This window comes from Rhinolophus ferrumequinum, chromosome 19 (genome assembly GCF_004115265.2).
Source record: "Rhinolophus ferrumequinum isolate MPI-CBG mRhiFer1 chromosome 19, mRhiFer1_v1.p, whole genome shotgun sequence".
Lineage (NCBI taxonomy): Eukaryota > Metazoa > Chordata > Mammalia > Chiroptera > Rhinolophidae > Rhinolophus > Rhinolophus ferrumequinum.
Window position 1 is genome coordinate 50,801,249 of NC_046302.1, and position 20,995 is coordinate 50,822,243.

Consider the following 20,995-nt stretch of genomic DNA (forward strand, 5'->3'; position numbering starts at 1 on the left):
AATTGAGTGTAGTAAATTCTTTAATTAACTTAGATCATAGACACTATTATGAGAAAGGGTAAGAAATTGTAGATGTATGTGGCATTGTTTGCTGCTTTTATCGTGTTAATATTTTTTAGTTCTTTTCTGGTACATGTTTTATTTTCTATGTAAACTAGGGTATGCCTATCATTGCAGCCCAAGAATACAATTTTATAATTTTTTTTCATAACAGCAAAGACTCCAATCTCAGCTGACAAGAATTCTCTCTGACATAAACACATTCCACAAGGATTATGAACTTAGCATTGCCAATGGGCTTTTTACAGAGACTGTGTTTGACATTCACAAGGTAAGTTCAGCCTCCTGTCTCAGGTTATTTCCACTCTGGACCTGAGTCTTGCTCTATCCAGCATCTGAATATAGACTTGCATCTTTCTACTGAGTTATACAAAGGTGATTTTTTGTTTTTATTGTCACTACTAATTAGGTTCCTAGGTGTCTTCAAAATATCATCATAGTTTTCAAAGAACAACTTTACTCCACCCAAGTGATCCACATATTCAGGCTCCAAACCAGAAGAGAACTTGTCTCTGAGCAGTGATGTGGAACTGTCATTAGGGTGGGAGGGGCAGACAGCCCATTTGGGGTTATCCACGGGCAAGAGGAAAAAGTCTGTCCATTTTCCCTCTGAGCTTTGTGTCTACTGAGACAGTTTTGTATCTCCAGTGCTGAGTTCACTTTCTTTTTTCTCAGCTATGCCCTTTATTCTCTCTTTCCAGCACTAACCAACTTATCTTTTCAGTAAGATCATTTATAACAGAATCCCTGGTGAGTGACATAGCCAGGTAAGGCCAGCCATTGGCAGAGGAGCAGTTCAGACTTGACACAGAGGTAGGGAATGGGGTCTTGGGGTCAGCAGACTCAATTTTGGTATTACTATGTGGTGTTTGTATTTCAATTCATTCATCATTGTAGCCTGCTCACCGAAAGAGCCATGAGACCTAGAATGTACTCTATATGCTGCTATGCTCAACCCATACTTTAGAACCATCATTGCCATGACAACCAGAAGCCGGTTAGTACTATTCAAGCAGACGCAGTGGCCATGATTCTCAGGGCATGTTTGTTCTTCCTTTGAATTCTCCTTTTCTCGGGCAACTGTGAACCTCTGGAATAATCTCCACTTGCGTCTTTCCAGCTTTCTGGTTCCACCCAACCATTATTGTTTCCTCTGTCTGTCACCCACTCAAATTCTTTGTCCCTTTCCAGCACCACTCCCAAATTGTTTGGCAGCCTGCCAATTGTGAAGCATTGGGCCACTTTGTTTTTCAATGTTCCCAAAAGAATCTTATGCAAGCATTACAGTGGCCACCTGCATGTGCAACCCCACATTTTGTGTCTCTGGTTCCATGCATACTGCTGTGGCCCTGAGGACCGCTAACTCTGTCCAAATGGAAGTAGATGAGTCTATCATACTACTGCTTATGGCAGACTTCCATGCTCCCTTTCCTGGTACTCTGTGTGTACAGAACAATGAACCTGGAAGCACAGTAGAGGTGAGATCAGATCAAGAACATGGAAGTGGAGGCACTGAAAGTTTGCTCATCCTTTAGCAACATGAAGATGATGATGATGACACATGAAGTTTGTAAAGCACTTGGTTCTTACAAAAGCTATCTACTTGATCTTCATTAATTATATACGAAACTGAAGGTTAACATGTGGAACAAAAGAGTGGGACTTTACCAACATGTTTTTAATGTAACTAGTACTCTTTCTACTATAACTTGATGACCATCAGATATTTGCAAAAGTGAGAGATGAGTAACTAGTCTAAGCGTCATGATTCCATAATGGAGATTTCATCATTGAAAGTCATTTGTTCTTTAATTAAAAAAAAATAAAAAAGAGAGGAGACCTCATCAAAATGGCAGCATGAGGTGAGCCTCTTGAAATCTTCCCTGGAATTTACAACAAGGGAACAACTATAACTCCACAAAGGACTCCCTGAGCAGCAGACAGGCAAGACTAAGAGGTTCACTACTGAAAACATCTAAATGTGGGCAAATTGCTCGAGTGGGGGAAGAGGGAAGAGAGAAGTGCAGAGATGGGGCCGTGTGGGTGCAGGACGCAGACCTGGCTCAGTGCTCCGAGCTCGCTGCATCCCGGAACTACCGCAGCTGCGGGAGAGGGAAGAACTCAGACTGCTAGGGCTCCGCTTATGGCCCACAGGGCTGAGGGGGCAGCATATAACACGGCTGAACCTAACGCTCACGGCAGAGACCTCGGAGCAAAGACTGAGGGAAGAAGGCTGAAACGGTGATTTAAGCCCTCACTGCCGAGCAGAGAATGGAAGACTTAGGCACTGAGACTAGCCGCCTCCTTCCCACACTCCCAGAGCATGCCCTGCCTCACCTGCCCAGTACTAGAAGCAGAATAGCAGCATGTCAGAGCAAAAAAAAAACCAGAATATTTGCAGTTCTGAGAACTGGTCCACAGACACGGACTTGCAGCCCAACTAGTTCCGGCAAAGGGGAGGGATCCATGGAAGCAGGACTAGCTGTGGTGGTGGTCACTGCCATTGCTCTGGGCCACCTCTCACAACCCACCTTGCTCCTGTCCCCACCTATCTGGATGGATCCCTGCACCCTAAATGTAAATGGACTGAACTCACCAATAAAAAGGCACAGAGTAGTAGATTGGCTCAAAATACTAAACCCAACCGTATGGTGTCTCCAAGACACATCTCAGCTACAAGGACAAGCATAGACTCAAAGTGAAAGGATGGAAATTGACACTACAAGCAAATGGTATCCAGAGAAAATCAGGTGTAGTCATACTGATATCAGATGAAACAGACTTCAGTGTGAAAAAGGTAACAAGAGGCAAAGATGGACATTTCATAATGGTACAGGGAACTATACAACAAGAAGATATAACAGTCATCAATATTTATGCCCCCAATCAGGGAGCACCAAAATATGCCAAGAAACTACTAACAGAACTAAAGGGAGAAATTGACTAAAACACAATTATACTAGGGGACTTAAATACATCATTGATAGCTATGGATAGATCATCCAAACAGAAAATAAATAATGAAATGGCAGCCCTAAATGACACATTAGATGAAATGGACATAATTGACATGTATAGACCACTTCATCCTGAAACATTAGACTATACATTTTTTTCTAGTGTACATGGAACATTCTCAAGGATAGACCATATATTAAGACATAAAATCAGCCTCAGTAAATTTAAGATGATTGAAATCATACCAAGCATATTCTCTGATCACAAGGCTTTGAAATTGGATATCAACTGCAAAAAGAAAGCAGGAAAAGCCACAAATACGTGGAGATTAAACAACATACTTTTATAGAACGACTGGGTCAAAGAAGAAATTAGAGGAGAGATCAAAAGATACATAGAAACAAATGACAATGAAAATACATCCTGCCAGAATTTTTGGGATGCAGTGAAAGCAGTTTTGAGAGGGAAATTTATATCATTACAGGCCTCTCTCAAGAAACAAGAAAAATACCAAATAAATAACCTCACGTTACACCTTAAAGAACTAGAAAAAGAAGAACAACTGAAACCCAAGGTCAGCAGAAGAAAGGAAATAAGAAAAATCAGAGCAGAACTAAATGAAATAGAGAACAAAAAGACAATAGAAAAAATTAATGTGACAAAGAGCTGGTTCTTTGAAAAGATTAACAAAATTAACAAACCCTTGGCTAGACTCACTAAGATACAAAGAGAGAAGACACTAATTAACAAAATCAGAAATGAAAAAGGGCATGTTATCATGGACACCACAGAAATACAAAGTATCATCCAAGAATACTATGAAGGTCTATATGCCACCAAATTCAAAAAACTAGAAGAAATGGACAAGTTCTTAGAAACATATAGCCTTCCTAGGCTGAACCATGAAGAACTGGAAAATCTAAACAGACCGATCACCAGTAACGAAATTGAATCAGTCATCCAAAACCTTCCATAAAGCAAAAGTCCGGGACCAGATGGCTTCACTAGTGAATTCTACCAAACCTTCAAAGAGGATCTAATACCAACCCTGCTCAAACTCTTCCAAAAAATTGAAGAAGAGACAGTACTCCCCAACTCATTTTATGAGGCCAACATTACCCTGATACCAAAACCTGGTAAGGATAACACAAAAAAAGAAAACTACAGACCAATATCTCAGACGAATACAGATGCAAAAATCCTAAACAAAATTCTAGCAAATCGAATACAACAATGCATTAAAAAGATTATTCATCACGACCAAGTGGGGTTCATCCCCGGGGCACAAAGATGGTTCAACATCTGCAAATCCATCAATGTGATACATCACATAAACAAAATAAAGGGCAAAATCATATGATTATATCAATTGATGCAGAAAAAACATTTGACAAGATACAACATCCATTTATTATTAAAACACTTAATAAAATAGGTACAGAAGGAAAATACCTTAACATAATAAAGGCCATATATGACAAACCCCCAGCTAATCTCATAATTAATGGTGAAAAACTGAAGCTCTTTGCTCTATGTTCAGGAACACGACAGGGTTGTCCCCTGTCACCTTTGCTTTTCAACATAGTGTTGGAAGTCCTTGCCAGAGTAATCAGGCAAGAGAAAGAAATAAAAGGCCTCCAAATTGGGAATGAAGAAGTTAAGTTGTCATTCTTTGCAGATGACATGATGCTATATATAGAAAACCCTAAAGACTGCACCGAAAAGCTGTTAGAAACAATCAACGAATACAGTAAAGTTGCGGCTACAAAATCAACGTACAAAAGTCCATTGCATTCCTATATACTAACAATGAAATTTCAGAAAAAGAAATAAAAAAAAAATTCCTTTTGCAATTGCAGCAAAAAGAATATAATACCTAGGAATAAACTTAACCAAGGATGTGAAAGATCTTTATGCTGAAAACTGTAAGACATTTTTAAAAGAAATTAAAGAAGACACAAGGAAATGGAAAGATATTTCGTGCTCATGGATTGGAAGAATCAACATAGTTAAAATGGCCATATTACCCAAAGCAATATACAGGTTTAATGCAATCCCCATCAAAATCCCAATGGCATTTTTTAAAGAAATAGAACAAAATATCATCAGATTTGTTTGGAAACACAAAAGACCCCAAATAGCTAAAGCAATCTTAAGAAAAAAGAACAACACTGGAGGTATCACACTCCCTGACTTTAGCTTATACTACAGGGCTACAATAATCAAAACAGCATGGTATTGGCAGAAAAACAGACACATAAACCAATGGAATAGAACTGAGAACCCAGAAATAAAACCACATAAATATGGACAGATAATTTTTGACAAAGAAGCAAAAAACATACAATGGAGAAAAGACAGCCTCTTCAATAAATGGTGCTGGCAGAATTGGATAGCCATGTGCAAAAGAATGAAACTGGACTGCTATCTGTCACCATGTACCAAAATTAATTCCAAATGAATCAAAGACTTAAGCATAAAACCTGAAACAATAAACTGCATAGAAGAAAACATAGGTGCTAAACTTATGGACCTTGGGTTCAAAGAGCATTTTATGAATTTGACTCCAAAGGCATGGGAAGTAAAAGCTAAACTAAATGAATGGGGCTAAATCAAACTTAAAAGCTTCTGCACAGCAAAAGAAACCATCAACAAAATAAAGAGGCAACCAACTGAATGGGAGAAGATTTTTGCAAACAGTGCCTCAGATAAGGGGCTAATACCCAAAATATACAAGGAACTCATGCAACTCAACAACAAAAAAAACAAACAACCCAATTGAAAAATGGGCAGAGGACCTAAAGAGACATTTCTCCAAAGAGGACATACAAATGGCAAAAAGACATATGAAAAAATGCTCAACATCACTAATCATCAGAGAAATGCAAATAAAAACCACAATGAGATATCACCTCACCCCAGTCAGAATGGCTATCATCAACAAGACAAATAGTAACAAGTGTTGGAGAAGCTGTGGAGAAAAAGGAACCCTCATACACTGTTGGTGGGAATGCAGACTGGTGCAGCCATTATGGAAGGCAGTGTGAAGGTTCCTCAAAAAATTAAAAATAGAATTACCATATGACCCAGCAAACCTAAGTATCTACCCAAAAAATCTGAAAACATTTATCCATAAAGACACATGTGCTCCAGTATTCATTGCGGCTTTATTTACTGTGGCCAAGACATGGAAACAACCAAAATGTCCTTCGATAGATGAATGGATAAAGAAGTTATGGTATATATACACAATGGAATACTATTCGGCGGTAAGAAAAGATGAAATAGGACCATTCGTTACAACATAGATGGATCTTGAGAGTATAATGCTAAGCGAAATAAGTCAGACAGAAAAAGCAGAGAACCATATGATTTCACTGATATGTGGTATATAAACCAAAAACAACAAAAGAACAAGACAAACAAATGAGAAACAAAAACTCATATACACAGACAATAGTTTAGTGGTTACCAGAGGGTAAGGGGGGTGGGGGGTGGGAGATGAGGGTAAAGGGGATCAAATATTTAGTGATGGAAGGAGAACTGACTCTGGGTGATGAACACACAATGGGATTTATAGATGATGTAATACAGAATTGTACACCTGAAATCTATGTAATTTTACTAACAATTGTCACCCCAATAAACTTAAAAAAACACAACTTTTTTCTCGATCACAAGATGGGGAAATCTCAGTTAGCTCCCTCTCCCTGCAGTAACACACACAATCAAAAATCTTTAATTCAACAACTCAGCCAGGTGACCGCATCCATGCAGACCACAGAGAAAAAGAGTACCACCCAGGGCACTAAAGGTAGAGGATGGTCCCAGACTCCTGATGGGAAGAGAGAACCACAGCTACGAAGGACACAAGAACTATCGGAGGAATACTCTTTCCCAACCTGGAACCCTGCAGTACTACATGTAATCAAGGGCCTCCCAAAAGACTACATCACACATGCATTTTTCAAAGGCCTTCAGGTACAATGAAAAGAGTGCCAGGCTGAGCCAGGTTTGCCTGAGTCCTAAGTCTGTCACTTTATTGATCTGTGTCCTTCAATAATCAGTTGATATGTCTAGACCTCAGTTTCCTTGTTGATAAAATGAGAGAATTGTACTAAATAATATCTGTGGCTCTAAAATTTTATGGTTTAATTTGTAATTTTGAATCTGCACTATGCATTGAGAATGGAAATTATGCATAGTATTGTTGTGGCAGTTAAAACTAAAGTGCCACTAGTGGACCATCTATAGTGGACCTATAAAGGTGATTACCTTTATAGAGGTAATTTAATAGTCAACAACAATTTCATGAGCACTGACCAAGTACAAGAGCCATACAAAGTATCATGGGGATGCAGAGATGACTAATGTTGGCTTAACATTTAAAAACCAATAAATATAATTCACTACTTGAGAGGTTAAAGGAGAAAGGACTTACTATTGATTCAATCAATGCAGAAAATAAAATTCTCAGCAACTAGAAAGGGAATTTTCTATAGAAAATAGTCTCAGTAAAATACCAAATATTTTTGCCCTAACAGTAGGAACAAGATGAGGATGTTTTCTGTAACATTTCTATAAACATTTTACTGGAGACATAACCAATAGAACTGGAGGTCACAGACAGGAAGAAAAGTATGTGAGATGTATTTGGATTGGGAAGGAGGAAATAAAACCATTATTGCTCACAGATAACGATCATGTATGTAGAAAATCTGAAAGATTTTATAAATCAATTATTAGATTTAATAGTGAGTTTAGCAAGGTTAACATAAATTCATTCATATTTCTGTGCATTATTCATAATTAGAAATAAAATTAAAATAAAAACATCTAAAGTGGCATTCTAAAACATCAAATACCTAGGAATAAATCTAATGAAAACTGTTCACAAAACGAAACGAGTTGTTAAGAGAAATTAAAGAAGAATTTAAAACAAAGGATACATCTCGCTTATGGATAGAACACTCAATATTATAAAGTTATCTATTTATTTATAGATTTAAAGAAATTGTTTTTGGAGAAATTGACAAGCTGACTTTAAAAATTACTTGGAAAGACAAAGAGTTAAGAAAATTCAAGACGATTTTGAAGAAAAGGAAAAACAAAAACCAGAGGACTTACATTATTAGAAATTAAGGCTTACAATTATGGTCCTGACTTCACAGAATTTACTCTCTTGTGAGGGCTCAGGAAATCCCAAATGTAAATAATTAGGATTTGCTGGCCTTTTTGCAAAGACAGACCATAGACCAGTGGAATAGGGTAGAAGATCCTGAGACAGACTCATACATAGAGATACTTAATTTATGGTACATGTGACACTGCAGAGCAATGAGGAAGGAATGATGTTTGTAATAAAAGGCGTTGGTTCAATTGGCTATCGATACAGAAAAATGTATCTCGACACCTATCTATATAAAAATAATCAATTCCAGGTGGAAACTGGACATAAATGTGAATGGTGAAATAATAACGTGTTTAGAAAATAAATGTAAATTATGACCTTTGATAGGCAAAGATTTTTCAATCTTTGTTTTAGGGTACATAAAACACTAATCATATAGGCTAAAGCAGACAGGATAGATGGTATTAGAAAGAAGAATTTATTTTCATTAAAGAGCATCATAAAGAGAGTAAAAAGGCAAACCACAATGGCAGGACATATTTGCAATACATAGAAGCACAAAAACACTGGTATCCTAAACAAAAAACTCCTACAAAACAATAAGAAAAACAGAGAGAGCCCAGCAGAAAATCTTGAACTGGCATTTTACAAAAGAACATATTTAAATGGCCAAAACACATATGGACAGTCAATCTCAATAGTTTTATTCCTTGTCGTTTATATTTATGTATCCTTTTAGGGACATAAGCAATAGTGCTTGAAGGAGATCAGCAAGACATATTAGCTGGACTAAACAAAAATTACATAAATAACACACACACACACACACACACACACACACACACACACACACACACATTCTTGGTGGCCCAAAGCTCTTCTCTGATTTTCTGGAAGTGCTGACACCCTGTACTCCTCAGCATCTCTGGCTAAAGGAATGGTTCTTAAAACTGCTCTTTGAAACCAGTGTCAGAGTGGATGGGTGGATGGGTTAATCAGGAGATGAAAAGAGTCTTATTCATGGAAATTACACCCAAAGTCTTCTTTATAGAGGTAATCTCATCCTGCAGGCAGATAGTGGGCAGCTAACCCATCCTCATTATTAGGGTTGAAAAGCCCTATAAAATTTATCAGGATACCTTCTGACAATACATATAATTTGTAATGAATCTTATTTTCCTCAATTATAAAAATCTTTCCCTCAAAATGTATATGTGTGTATTTGTTGTATTGCTGACGTGTTGATAAATTCAATTGCTATGAATTCTTTTTATTAAAAATAAATATTTCTTGAGCACCTATTTTGTGCAAGGCAATGTGCCAGGTGCTGGGAATACAGTAATAAGTAAGGCATATATGGTCCTGACTTCACAGAATTTACTCTCTTGTGAGGGCTCAGGAAATCCCAAATGTAAATAAGATGCAGGAGGATATCAGCTGGTCAGAGAATGTAAGAGAAGGGACTATTAGAGGACATAAGGGACCTACCTAGAGAAGACTGTGTCAAGGAGAGGAGGCATCTATGCTTGGAACTAGAAAATAACGTAAGAACTATGGGACATTCCAGGCAGAAGGAATGCTGTTAACAGACCTCCAGTGAGAGGGGACACATGGCACTTCTGAGGAGCTTCAAGTAGTTAGGTATGACTAGAGAGCAGAATACAAAGGAAAAAGTGGCTTGAAATGCGGGAAGTGGGGTGCCTTATAGGCCAGGTCCAGGGATTTGGCCTTTGTCTTAAGTGTAGGAAGTGGCTTGAAGGGTTTTTAGTAGGAAGAAGGTGACATAAGCAAGGGAAATGAATTAGGAGGCTACTGAAGTACTTACGGTAAGAAAGCAGTACTTATGGTAAAGCCAAGGAGGTGGGCGTTAGCAATCCATTTCAGATCAACTTAAGTTATACAGTATGCTTGCTCTGCTCGTCCAATCTCAAGTTCTCCTGCTTGCCTTCCAGCCACGTTTCCATATTTCTAGGCATATTTTCTCATCTTTGAGGCAGGAGGGAGTCTGACTAAGAGAGTGAAAATGAGAGACAAATTCAAGACTGTCTTTCTTTCTTTTAAATTGATTGCGGTGACAATTGTTAGTAAAGTTACATAGATTTCAGGTGTACAATTCTGTATTACATCATCTATAAATCCCATTGTGTGTTCACCACCCATTGTCAGTTCTCCTTCCATCACCATATATTTGATCCCCCTTACCCTCATCTCCCACCCCCTTCCCCCCAAGACTGTATTTCTTATCTGCTTAAGTTGGTGGTGATTTGTAAACATGAGAACTGCACATTATTTATAAAACTGTGTATTATTTATATTTACAGAACTTTATTGAGTGTGCTGAGAGATTATACCAAGCCAAAGTGGAACCAGTTGACTTTACAAATGATGTAGAATACACCGCATATAATATTAATAAATGGGTTGCAAAGGAGACACATGGTGAGTGCAAAACCGGGTTTTTCTCCAAGATTTGTCAGTTATATGTGAATACTGAGAACTGTCCACTTGAAGTTAGGATCCTTTTGCGCATATAAGACTCCTCTTAATCCAAAGTAATGATCGCTGTTATTTAAACTTGCTTTAGTATCATATTTGTCTGCAATGTGGTTTTGAACAATCTTAATAATTTGAGTGTTTTATGCTTTACAGAAGTCTTATTATAATCTTATTTGATTGGGAAATAATCTTGTGAGACAAATAGATTTTATTATGGCCATTTCATGAATCAGTGACAAGCAAAAGTAATTTACTCAGTTTTCCTCAATATCTTATACCTGGTTAGTGAACAAGACTAAGAGTAGTTTATAGGACATTGTTTTCAATGACCGTGGCATATTTCATTCCAATGATCAGTCTAGCATCTTCCTTCTTGGACTGAAGGATCTTATTACAATGATGACATCCTACTGCCTAAAAATATATATTTTCATATCATTGCTTTTTCTAAAGGATGACTAGTTTATCTTTAATTTAAAAGTTATTTTCATTTATCAAAATAATATATATGGCTCAGGTAGCACCTTCCAGAAAAAGTACATCTTTACTGATAAGTCTCCATCACAACTTAACACTGAATTACTGCTAATGTTCTGGGTTAGTACAAAACAAATAAGGAACTCTGTTCATTGTCATTTTGTTAATCAACTTATTCCGAAGCTAGCCATTTCTTTACCTAAGGCTTGGCCTTGATTTACACTTTGAACAATATACATGTATTTGCTGAGTCTGGCTCTGTCTTAGAATTATAAGACCTGTGATTTGTACTCTTACATGCAAACAGTCAACAGCATCCAGTTAGTCCTGGGAATAAGAAAACAGTGGCTCAATTTTCTTTCTGTTCATTAATTCATCATTACACCAGGAGGGGTTACTTTGACCGTTAGGCATTACATGTTTCAAATATACTAGTCACAAACCAAGAGGAACTACACAATTACTTTTGTAATAATTGAGTGGGATTCTATTTAGTGTTTAGTATTTTTGAAGGTATCAGGTTACTAATACCTTTTTCCATTTTGAGCAATTATTTCTGTTCCTTTCTTTTTCGTGCAAATCTATGTATCATTCTCATTTTGATAAGCATATGTACTCAGACTCATTTGGGAGAACACTTCAACTGCTGCCATTATTCCTACAAGCCTTCACACAGTACCAGAATCATCCTTTAAAAGGCAAATCCGACCCATCATCACTGTGCCCTTTTTTGTCTTCCAATGAATCCTGAACAATAATTTTCCATTGCCTTCAGGATAATCCAAACTTCTTACCACACATTCAAGGTTCTTCCTTATCTGGCCCCTGCCTCCAACCTCTTTAGCTTGACTCTTCCTAAAGCATTGAAATGAGTTAGGTTTTCCCTAAATACACTTTGTTCTTCCAGGCTTCCATGTCTTTGAGCAAACTGCCCCGGCTTTAGGGATGTTCTCCCTGCCCACCTACCTGGCCCTCAGCCTGAGCTGGTGGCCCAGCCAGAGATGTGTGCCTCTAACCTGTGATTCCACAGCACACTGAGCAGGTGGCTACAGCTGCGTTTGGTGGCTGCCCCCTGTCCTGGAGTCTGAGCCCCATGGTGGAATGGACTGTGTCTTTATAGCTGTGATTCAAGTACCCAGAAGAGTGCAAAGCATTTGGCAAAAATCTCATTAATGTGGAATGAAGGAATGAATTAGCTTTTTCAAGAGAATGCGTTAAATTATCCTTGCACTGCTGTGGCCTCTGCAATGAAATAAAGGCAGTTTGGAGCCTGTGAGCAGGGAGGGGATCTGGGCATTGTCTTCCTGGGTTGAAATCCTCTTGCCAGGATTTCTCGTTGTACAACTTTACACAACTTACTGAACCTCTCCTCGTTCCAGTTTCTTTAACAGGAACCGGAAGCAATCATAGTGTCTACCTCCCAGGGCTTTTGTGAGGATTAAACCAAACATTGCACATAAAGCATGTAGAAAGTGTTGGACAGAGTCATTGCGCATAGATTACGACTGATATCATCATTATTATAGTCACGTGATAAGAAAAATATGCTTACCTTGTCTTTAAATTTTTAAAATTTACATTAAAAAAGTAACTTTTTTTTCCTCAATTTATTTCTCGAAAGGCAAAATCAGGAATGTCATCGGTGAAGGTAGCATAAGCTCGTCCGCGGTGATGGTGCTGGTGAATGCCATCTACTTCAAAGGCAATTGGGAGTGGGCCTTCGCCAAGAACGAAACCTTCACTTCCCGGTTCAAGTCTTCCAAGGTATGGAAATCCATTTAATTTAGGAAATTTTTTTGCCAATAGTATTTTGTTACAGAAATGGTGGTAGTTACATAGACAAATGCTGAGTTCACCATTTCTTTACTCATGTCTTCTCCTTCATTCATAACACTGTATGGTTCAAATGCTAATAAAATAAACTTTCTACTTTCCTGCTAAATGCAGGTGAGGGAACCCAACGGGAGGTGTCCTGTAAATGGATAGTTCTTAAAATCTATTTGAAATTGAGAAAAGTAATAAAATATGAGTTTGTTTTAAAATATTCTAGTACGGGGCATATAAGAAGAACATAGGACAGAAGGGTAAGTTTTTTTCATGATTCTAACTGTGAGGTGCACAGAGTCATTTAATAGCAATGATTTTTCCTGAGTGAAAGCAGATGTGTTTCCTTTTACAAAGAAAAAAGTTATGTTTAATAAAGTCATGCATTTCTAAGTATCGGTTATATGTGTTTCTTCATTTATTGCTTTTTGATCTAAAACATCCTAACCAGACTTCATAAAACACGTTCTTGGTTTTTTTATACCAATTTGTACTCAGCAGTCTTAGTATAGTAAGAATATCAAAGGCCTTGGAGCCAGAAATACCACGTTGGGTCCTTGCCTTTCCTCATGGGAGCTGCCTTGTTTTCGGCAAGTTAAGCGCTGTAGACCTCCCAGTGAAATGAAGAGTGATTCCATGAACCCACCTCTAGTGTTCCTTTCACTCACTCCATCTTTTACGTTGAGATAGGTAGAGAAATTCGGATTTAACTTTTAAACTTAGTTTTATTTTTCAAGCGGAAAATGCTACTGAAATGTTCTTTCCGCACGTTCCCACATCAGAAGTTTAAGACACAGGAGTGCAGAATGCTCATAGAAATCACAGATCATTGGATGAGTGAGGAGAGGGGAAATAAAAAGCCGCCTAGGCAAGCTGCCTCCACAGGCATGGAAGGAGGAAGGTATTTGGGAGGCTGTTGAGTACAGAGTAGAACAGGAAGTAGGATGACCCTTCGGCTCGCTGCAGGGACAGTCCCCTGAAACCTGCATGGAGTGTAGCCAGCCCTGCACTGGGTCCGTGACTGCAGGAGAGCCTTAGAACCTTGCAGAGCAAATTTATAATGCAAATGTCTCAGAAATATTTTGAAATTTGTATATGAGGAGATAATAATATAATAAGTCCTCATGAAAATGCAGCTCTGTCTTTAGTGACATGATCTGTATACTTGCAGTAGGAAGGATATTAGGCAGGACTAGAATTTTAGTGATGGGGCAGGTATTGCTAACAACGCGTGGAAGTGAGGTTTTGTTTCTCGTTCTTTCCTTCAACGTCTCCCCAGCAGATTGTAATGGTTAATTCATTCCCTTCCATGAAGATACACCACGCCTAGCTCCTGCGCTGTTTGTGGGTTTTTATTTATGCTCCTAAAGAAGTTTTTACTTAAATAAGTATTCATATGTAGTAATTGTTTAAAATAATCTTCCTGCCTCTATCATGCCCCTTATAATATAGCTATAATATGTATAGCTTCTAATAGGCTAAAGAATCTATATCACTGATGTCAGTTTGGGTTTCATCACTTTAAAAATTGGTGGAATGACATCTTTGCTAAGAAGTCTCATTTCAGTCTTTCTCTAGCATAACTCAGCTGTGTGATTCTTCCCTTTCCCTAGTATGGAAATGAGATATTGTGGCTGTGACATGCCAACCCCCATTGTACCAGGCTCAATTTGGCTGATCTGTTTCACTAGGCAGATGCCTTTTCCCCTTCACTGCTCAAGGTACATTCTTTCTGAGGTTTGAACTCTCAGTCAAAAAGGGTATCCTTTCCAGAGGGAGAAGGACCTTTGGTTCCAGCACAAATAATTATCTATCCTCCCCATGTAGAACTTTCTGTACTAAAGGGAGATTTGACAGGACAGATGACAAGTTTGCAGAATCACAGTATCTTTTAGGAAAAAGATGGTTTATTACACGTCTGTGGTGTTTCTGAATACACAAATGGTATCCTCAAGGTTAGAGCTACTGTGTTAATTTGAGGGATATTGTTAAATATTTTGCAGGGATTAAACAATTTTTTTTATAAGACCTCATTCTTGAATTCTGTAATTTTGATGGTATTAATCTATATTTTACTTCTGAAGAGAGAAAAAAAACTATAGCATTCATTTTTAATTGAAATGCTATTTAATAATTATCGATTACTTATATAGACATTTTCAGATAAAACATTAAGTGCAAGGTACTGTTACAAGTGCTAGATATATTTGCTCCCACAATCCTTACAATAATCCTATGCAGTAGAGACTATTGTTATCCCATTATGTAGATGAGGAAATGGAGGCACAGAGAGGTGAAGTAACTTGCCCAAGGTCACACAGCTGGGAAATTTAAACTCAGACAGTTAAAGTCCAAGATGTGCACCAATGCAACCACTATTGGTAACATGTCAGGAAAAACCTACAAGATCAACTGCAAGATTATTCTTGTTGTACTTGGTCAATAAGTGAAATAAAGTGGGATTATTAAAATTTTTTTGTGATTTGACTTTCAGTGTCCTGGGAAAGCAGTCACCATGATGCATCAAGAACGGAAGTTCAATTTAGCTGTCATTCAGGACCCGTATATGCAGGTTCTCGAACTCCGATATCAAGGTGGCATAAACATGTACGTAATGCTGCCGAAGAATGACCTCTCCCAAGTAAGTTACCACTGTCACTACCGCTATTGGGGGAGACTTTTGGGATACGGTTAGCTGTGGGTTCATCCATCAACTTTAAGATTCCGGATGGTTGGAATATTAGGAATTTAGCCACTTGTTCATTTATTTGACAAATATTTAAGGAGTGCCTACTATGTGCCAGCCATTGTTATAGATGTTGAGATTGCCTTACCTCAGTTTAGCATAATTTTAGTTAAATAGCTGGGAAATTGGAACCCTCTCAAATTTCAGCTGTGGAGGGAAAAGGGCATAAGTTCAGGTCTTCCTTGCCCTTGGCCGTGAAAATGGTCTTTCATGTATTATTGAAATTTTGATAGACTAAGTGTCTTCAGGCAGGAATGAGATGATGGAATTTTGAAGTCCTAGCTCTTTAAGAATTAAAATGTATGGTCTCACTCTGCACTGCTGTGTCTCTAGGAAAAGAGACTGCCCTGTGACTGATGTAGCAAAAGCAACAGACCAGCACAGTGCAAGGGACAGATGGTGGTGGCCATGCACAAACATCATCACTATATCTCAGATCCCAATATTCTTTCAGCCCTTCGTCTGCCTAGCCTCCCTGTGAATCTGGCCACCTGAGTCCACAGCCTGCAATCCTAGAAGCCTAGATCACATCTCCCTTCTCTATTTTTCCAACCAAAAGGAATATTTATTGAGCACCTACTATGTACCAGGCCGTGTGCTGTGTGCTTCATTTATATTATCTCATTTACATGAATAGCAAGTGAAATGTCATAAAGTTGGCATTTTTAAATCGAAAGTGACGCAATATAAAATATTGGTACTCAAATAATTCGCTTGGTAATCTTTATAACAATGAGATTTTAGCACACATCAATTATTTTAACTTCAAATAATCTGCAATGATAAAAAAGAGTAGCCAGATAAAACTAGTAGTAGGTAACTCAAAGGGCACATTTGTTCTGCACTTATTGTCCGAGTTTTCTTCTGCATCAGTATATTGCCCTAATGTGGGGATCAGACTGGTGTAAGTCTGCATGTCTACATAACCCTGTGTAACTAAATAATAAGGGAGTTGGCTTTGCAGTAGGCTAAAGGAGAAAACAGTTCTAACTCAGAATGAAAAGTTGTTACAGGTTAACCTCAAACTCGATAACTTACACACAGAAAATTTAAATTAGAATAAGTTTGATTACATACATTTGGATTCTTGGTAAAAATACAGGTAAGGTTGAATAGCTGTGTAAATCAGTTTGGGATTCCAGGGAGCCTGCATTTGATAACAAATGCCCATATGTAAGATTTGTAAAGCGTGTGCATGAAAAATCTTCCCATTATAAGTCTGGACTAATCTATGGCCAGTTCTCAGGAGCTGGTGAATTTACTATGTGACTCATTTGGGGGCAGCAAGGCTATTGGAGAGAGAGACCTGGGCTCAGGCACAGCTCCTGACATTCTCCTGAGTTTTAGCTGTCCCGTGTGTTGAGTAGGGGAGTCGACTTGGGTCCAAGCCTCCCTGATGGTGTGGGTAACTGTGCTGGGAGATGTTTATCACCCAAGTCCTTGTGGCTAGAGCTCTGGGTTCCTTGCCTCAGGTCACCTGGGGTTCTATGGGTTTACTTCTGCAAGCTATGCAAACATGAGCATTTTCTATGTCTTTCATGATGAAGAAATGGTCAGGAAACACTTATTGAAATGACTACTGAGTTCCTTTCTCCCTCTGATGGTCTCTGTTTTCCTAATTCCTTGGCCCGTCCATTGTCTCACTTTGACTGTATATGTTCACACGTGGGCAGAGAACGGAAATGCCCTGGGCCACAATTAAGTCACACCTTGTCATAGCAGAACGAATCAAACATGTGATTTATTGAAGAGTACTTGAACTATTTGTTTTAATCGTTTCCCATTTCCAAGCTCTCCAGCACCCATTCACATACTTATACATACATACATACAGTATCCAGGGGAGGGTAATCATGGAAAACCAAATATCTTTGTACTTGTTGGGTCATCTGTTTCTTAACCCTATCATTGTAAAGTGCCTTTTAAATATGCTTACAGATTGAAAAAAAGCTGACCTTTCGGAACCTAATGAAATGGACCAATCCAAGACAAATGAGCTCCCAGTATGTCAAAGTGTTTCTTCCTCGGTTCAAGATAGAGAAGAATTATGAACTCAAAGGCCATTTAAATGCCCTCGGGCTGAGCAATCTCTTCGATGAATCCAAGGCTGATCTCTCTGGCATAGCCTCAGGAGGTCGTCTATACCTGTCAAAACTGATGCACAAGTCCTACATAGAGGTCACCGAGGACAGCACAGAGGCAGCTGCTGTCTCAGAAAGCAACATGGTCGAAAAGCTACTCCCCGACTCTCTGTTATTCAGAGCTGATCACCCGTTCCTCTTTGTCATCAAGAAGAATGACATCATCTTGTTTACTGGCAAAGTCGCTTGCCCTTGAAAATCCAATTGGTTTCTACTATGATAGTCCCAGCAACACCAAGGAATCAGTTTAGTTGTTGGAAGCACGTGGTGTTTCGTTATTTTACTTCCTTCTGCCATTGGCCAGCAGATGATTTTGGTGACTTGAACCTTCTCCGACACCTGGTTGATTATCCTGATCTTTCTCTTAGCATTTTTATCACCATCTGCCTCACCCATGTCTAATTTCATTGTCTTTCTATCCACACTCATTTCCACCTGTCTGTCCCATAGCCACTGGCACACAGATCTGGGCATGGCGTCTGGGACGTGTGGAGTGCTCCACAGGTAACGGCACTGTAGGAGCAGTCCCAGGCATCTTTGTTGAAACTCTATAGGTATCACAGATATTCTAGTTTTATTGTAAATGATCTAGGAAGTAAGCCCTGCTGCTAGGAATAAGTGTGAGGGGTAACTTTCCCTTGCTGACCTAAGAAGACATTAGAGATGACTTTAACACATTTGATGCGAAATCAGTGTCTAATCTAAAAGTGAAAAAATATGGTTTTGGGATGGGGGTCAACCAAAATATTTCATTGATAACTTTAAGTGGATGTCTTTTGGCCTTTCCTTGATGGAGACTTAATATGTACATAGTTTTTTCAAATATTAAATATCTTTCAACTGTTGCCAGTTGTTATTTACAGTACATTATTTCATATGCTGTATAGTTTACAAGTTTTTTCTCTATTTATCAGAATAAAGAAATACAACATAACTGTACAGTGCGATTTTTTTCCCCTGTGATCAAATGTGAGACTTTCTTTGTTTTCTAGGCCAAACAAGTAAGGAATGAAAAAGAAAGAGTGCTTTTAAAATAGAAATCTGATTTTGTTCAATGTTGTTAATTTATTACACATTGAAGTTACTTTTAGAACTACTTACATAGGCTGATGAGCTAATTTTAAATACTAGGGTTTAAATTCATAAGGGGATTAGCATATATGAATATTTATAGTAAGCCATAGGTAGCTTTACAAAACAGATTAAAAATAAATCGAGAATCAATAGACAATGTGGAACTTACTAGTGACCTATAGCCTGGCTCTGTGGTGCTTAGTGCCCGACCTGGCTTTCAACAAATAGGGTGGAATCCATCACTATGGCATGAGAGAGTCTATGTGACATGATTTGAAAGACGTAGAAAAGCCCTGGACCGCAGTAATTTGATCACTAACTTGCCACACCTGAAATGACTATGATGTCTTTCAGAGACCTTTACAGGGAGTGAATTTAACTGGTATGCACTGGTATGTTTCTTGGGAGAAACTAATTTTTCTGATTAACTCTATTCCCACCTACTGCCATTCAAAAGCAACACACCTAGACTCTGTCGTTAGGTGGTAAACATACGGGAATGGGACACAGGAGCTTGCATCCTGACGGCGACCATGCAGAGCAGAAGCATGGGCGCTCGTCTCTGCTGATCAGTTCTCTGGGAAAACCATGTGGGATTCCAAACCACTTAGGTTTGAAGCCAGCATTGGAGAGAGTGAGAGGCATGTCTGTAAGGAAATAGTACAGAAAAACTAAATACAGGCTTTCCCTATCATTTTGGTTGACTGGACCTGTCCACATATCCACCTCATTGGTAAGGGCCCCAGCTCATGCAGAGATGGGCTACATCGTCAAGTCAGGATCTAAGCTTAATTTGGTGGAACTTCCACAAGCTTGAAACAACTTCTGAAACTGTGGCAGTTGGAAAGAATTGACGTTTTTGGCTGAACATTGTCCATACACATCAGGCTCAATGCTAGCAAAGGTAACAGCTGTTCAACTTCTCTCTTAACACTGAGCTTCATGCTTCTGGGGCAGGATTCATGTCTGATTTGTTTTGTGTCTCCACTTCCCTACAACAATAGTTAACATATGTAGGCACTCAGTATGTGTTTAGAATGAATACAGTCGTTTGTCCCAAGGGTGTGATTTGGGATGGAAATGAGACCTCAGGGACCAGTTGGTATAAGTCCAAGCCATCGATATTGTAATGAATTTCTTTTTATCCAAAGATGACCTTTTATTTTTAGGGCCATGTTTCTTCAATCTGATTTAACCTATGTGTTTCCAAAGCTCTTCTCCTCTTACTCAAAATGCTCTTTCTACGTGATCTCATCTGATCACATGGCTTCAATAGTAATTGATGACACCGATCTATATGTTTAACTTCATCCAAATGAACAACTGCTTCCTGATTAAGTCCACCTGAATGTCCTAGAGTAAAACTAAACATGTCTGAGATGAAACACATCATTGTCCTTCGTGAGTCAGCTATACCCTCTTGGGTGCCCCCTTTTGATTAAGGACAAATGTCAGTTATCTTCCTAAAACACAGATGAAACCAAGTCAATCTTCTTTGTGCATCTGAAGCTATTGAGTGGCAATTACTTATGTCAATTCAAAGATGGGTCAAAAACCAAAACAAAACCAGGGAAAACAATTCATATTCCATGGCTGACGAGGTATGATCTACTGCTTCTCTTCCCAGAGGTGAAATCAAGGCCATCTTGCCACTCAACAGCCACACGTCTTCTGATCAGTTGGTCCTGGTTAATGCCATCTCCTTCAGAGGGACCTGAACTGTGCATTTTAGAAAGACCAAACCAAAACAATGCCTTCCAGGCTGGGTGATGTAGTCTCATGATTTAATTTGTTTTTCTCTTAAAGGTAACTCTCAAAATTTTTGCCCTTAAAATATATTTAATTAGTTCTGGACTTAGGGAAGTAAATTAATTTCCAAGTGAATATCCTAGCTACATACTTAATAAAGTGCAGGTTTAGATTTACAAGACATTTTTAAAAACAATTATTGAAACTTTCTTTTAAATTTTCCATAGTACTTTTATCATAATTTGAAAGGAGACGTGCTGTTTTTAGCACTATCGTTGTAAAATTAAGAAGTGACGTAAAATACAGATTTTGAAAGATTTTACAGTAGCTTTGGGCTTT

The 20,995-nt window shown here is 38.4% G+C and overlaps 1 protein-coding gene across 2 annotated transcripts in view; it reads left to right on the top strand.

The window, feature by feature from the left end:
* Positions 1 to 18,636, top strand: part of SERPINB7 (serpin family B member 7) — a 50,142-nt gene extending 31,506 nt beyond the window's left edge. For both annotated transcript variants that reach the window (XM_033087494.1, XM_033087495.1), the window contains exons 4-8: positions 215 to 331; positions 10,471 to 10,588; positions 12,744 to 12,886; positions 15,441 to 15,587; positions 17,631 to 18,636. In XM_033087494.1, the coding sequence (XP_032943385.1) occupies positions 215 to 331; positions 10,471 to 10,588; positions 12,744 to 12,886; positions 15,441 to 15,587; positions 17,631 to 18,029 (924 nt within the window). In that variant the 3' untranslated portion in view covers positions 18,030 to 18,636. The remainder of the gene's footprint in view (positions 1 to 214; positions 332 to 10,470; positions 10,589 to 12,743; positions 12,887 to 15,440; positions 15,588 to 17,630) is intronic.
* The last annotated feature ends 2,359 nt before the right edge of the window (positions 18,637 to 20,995 follow it).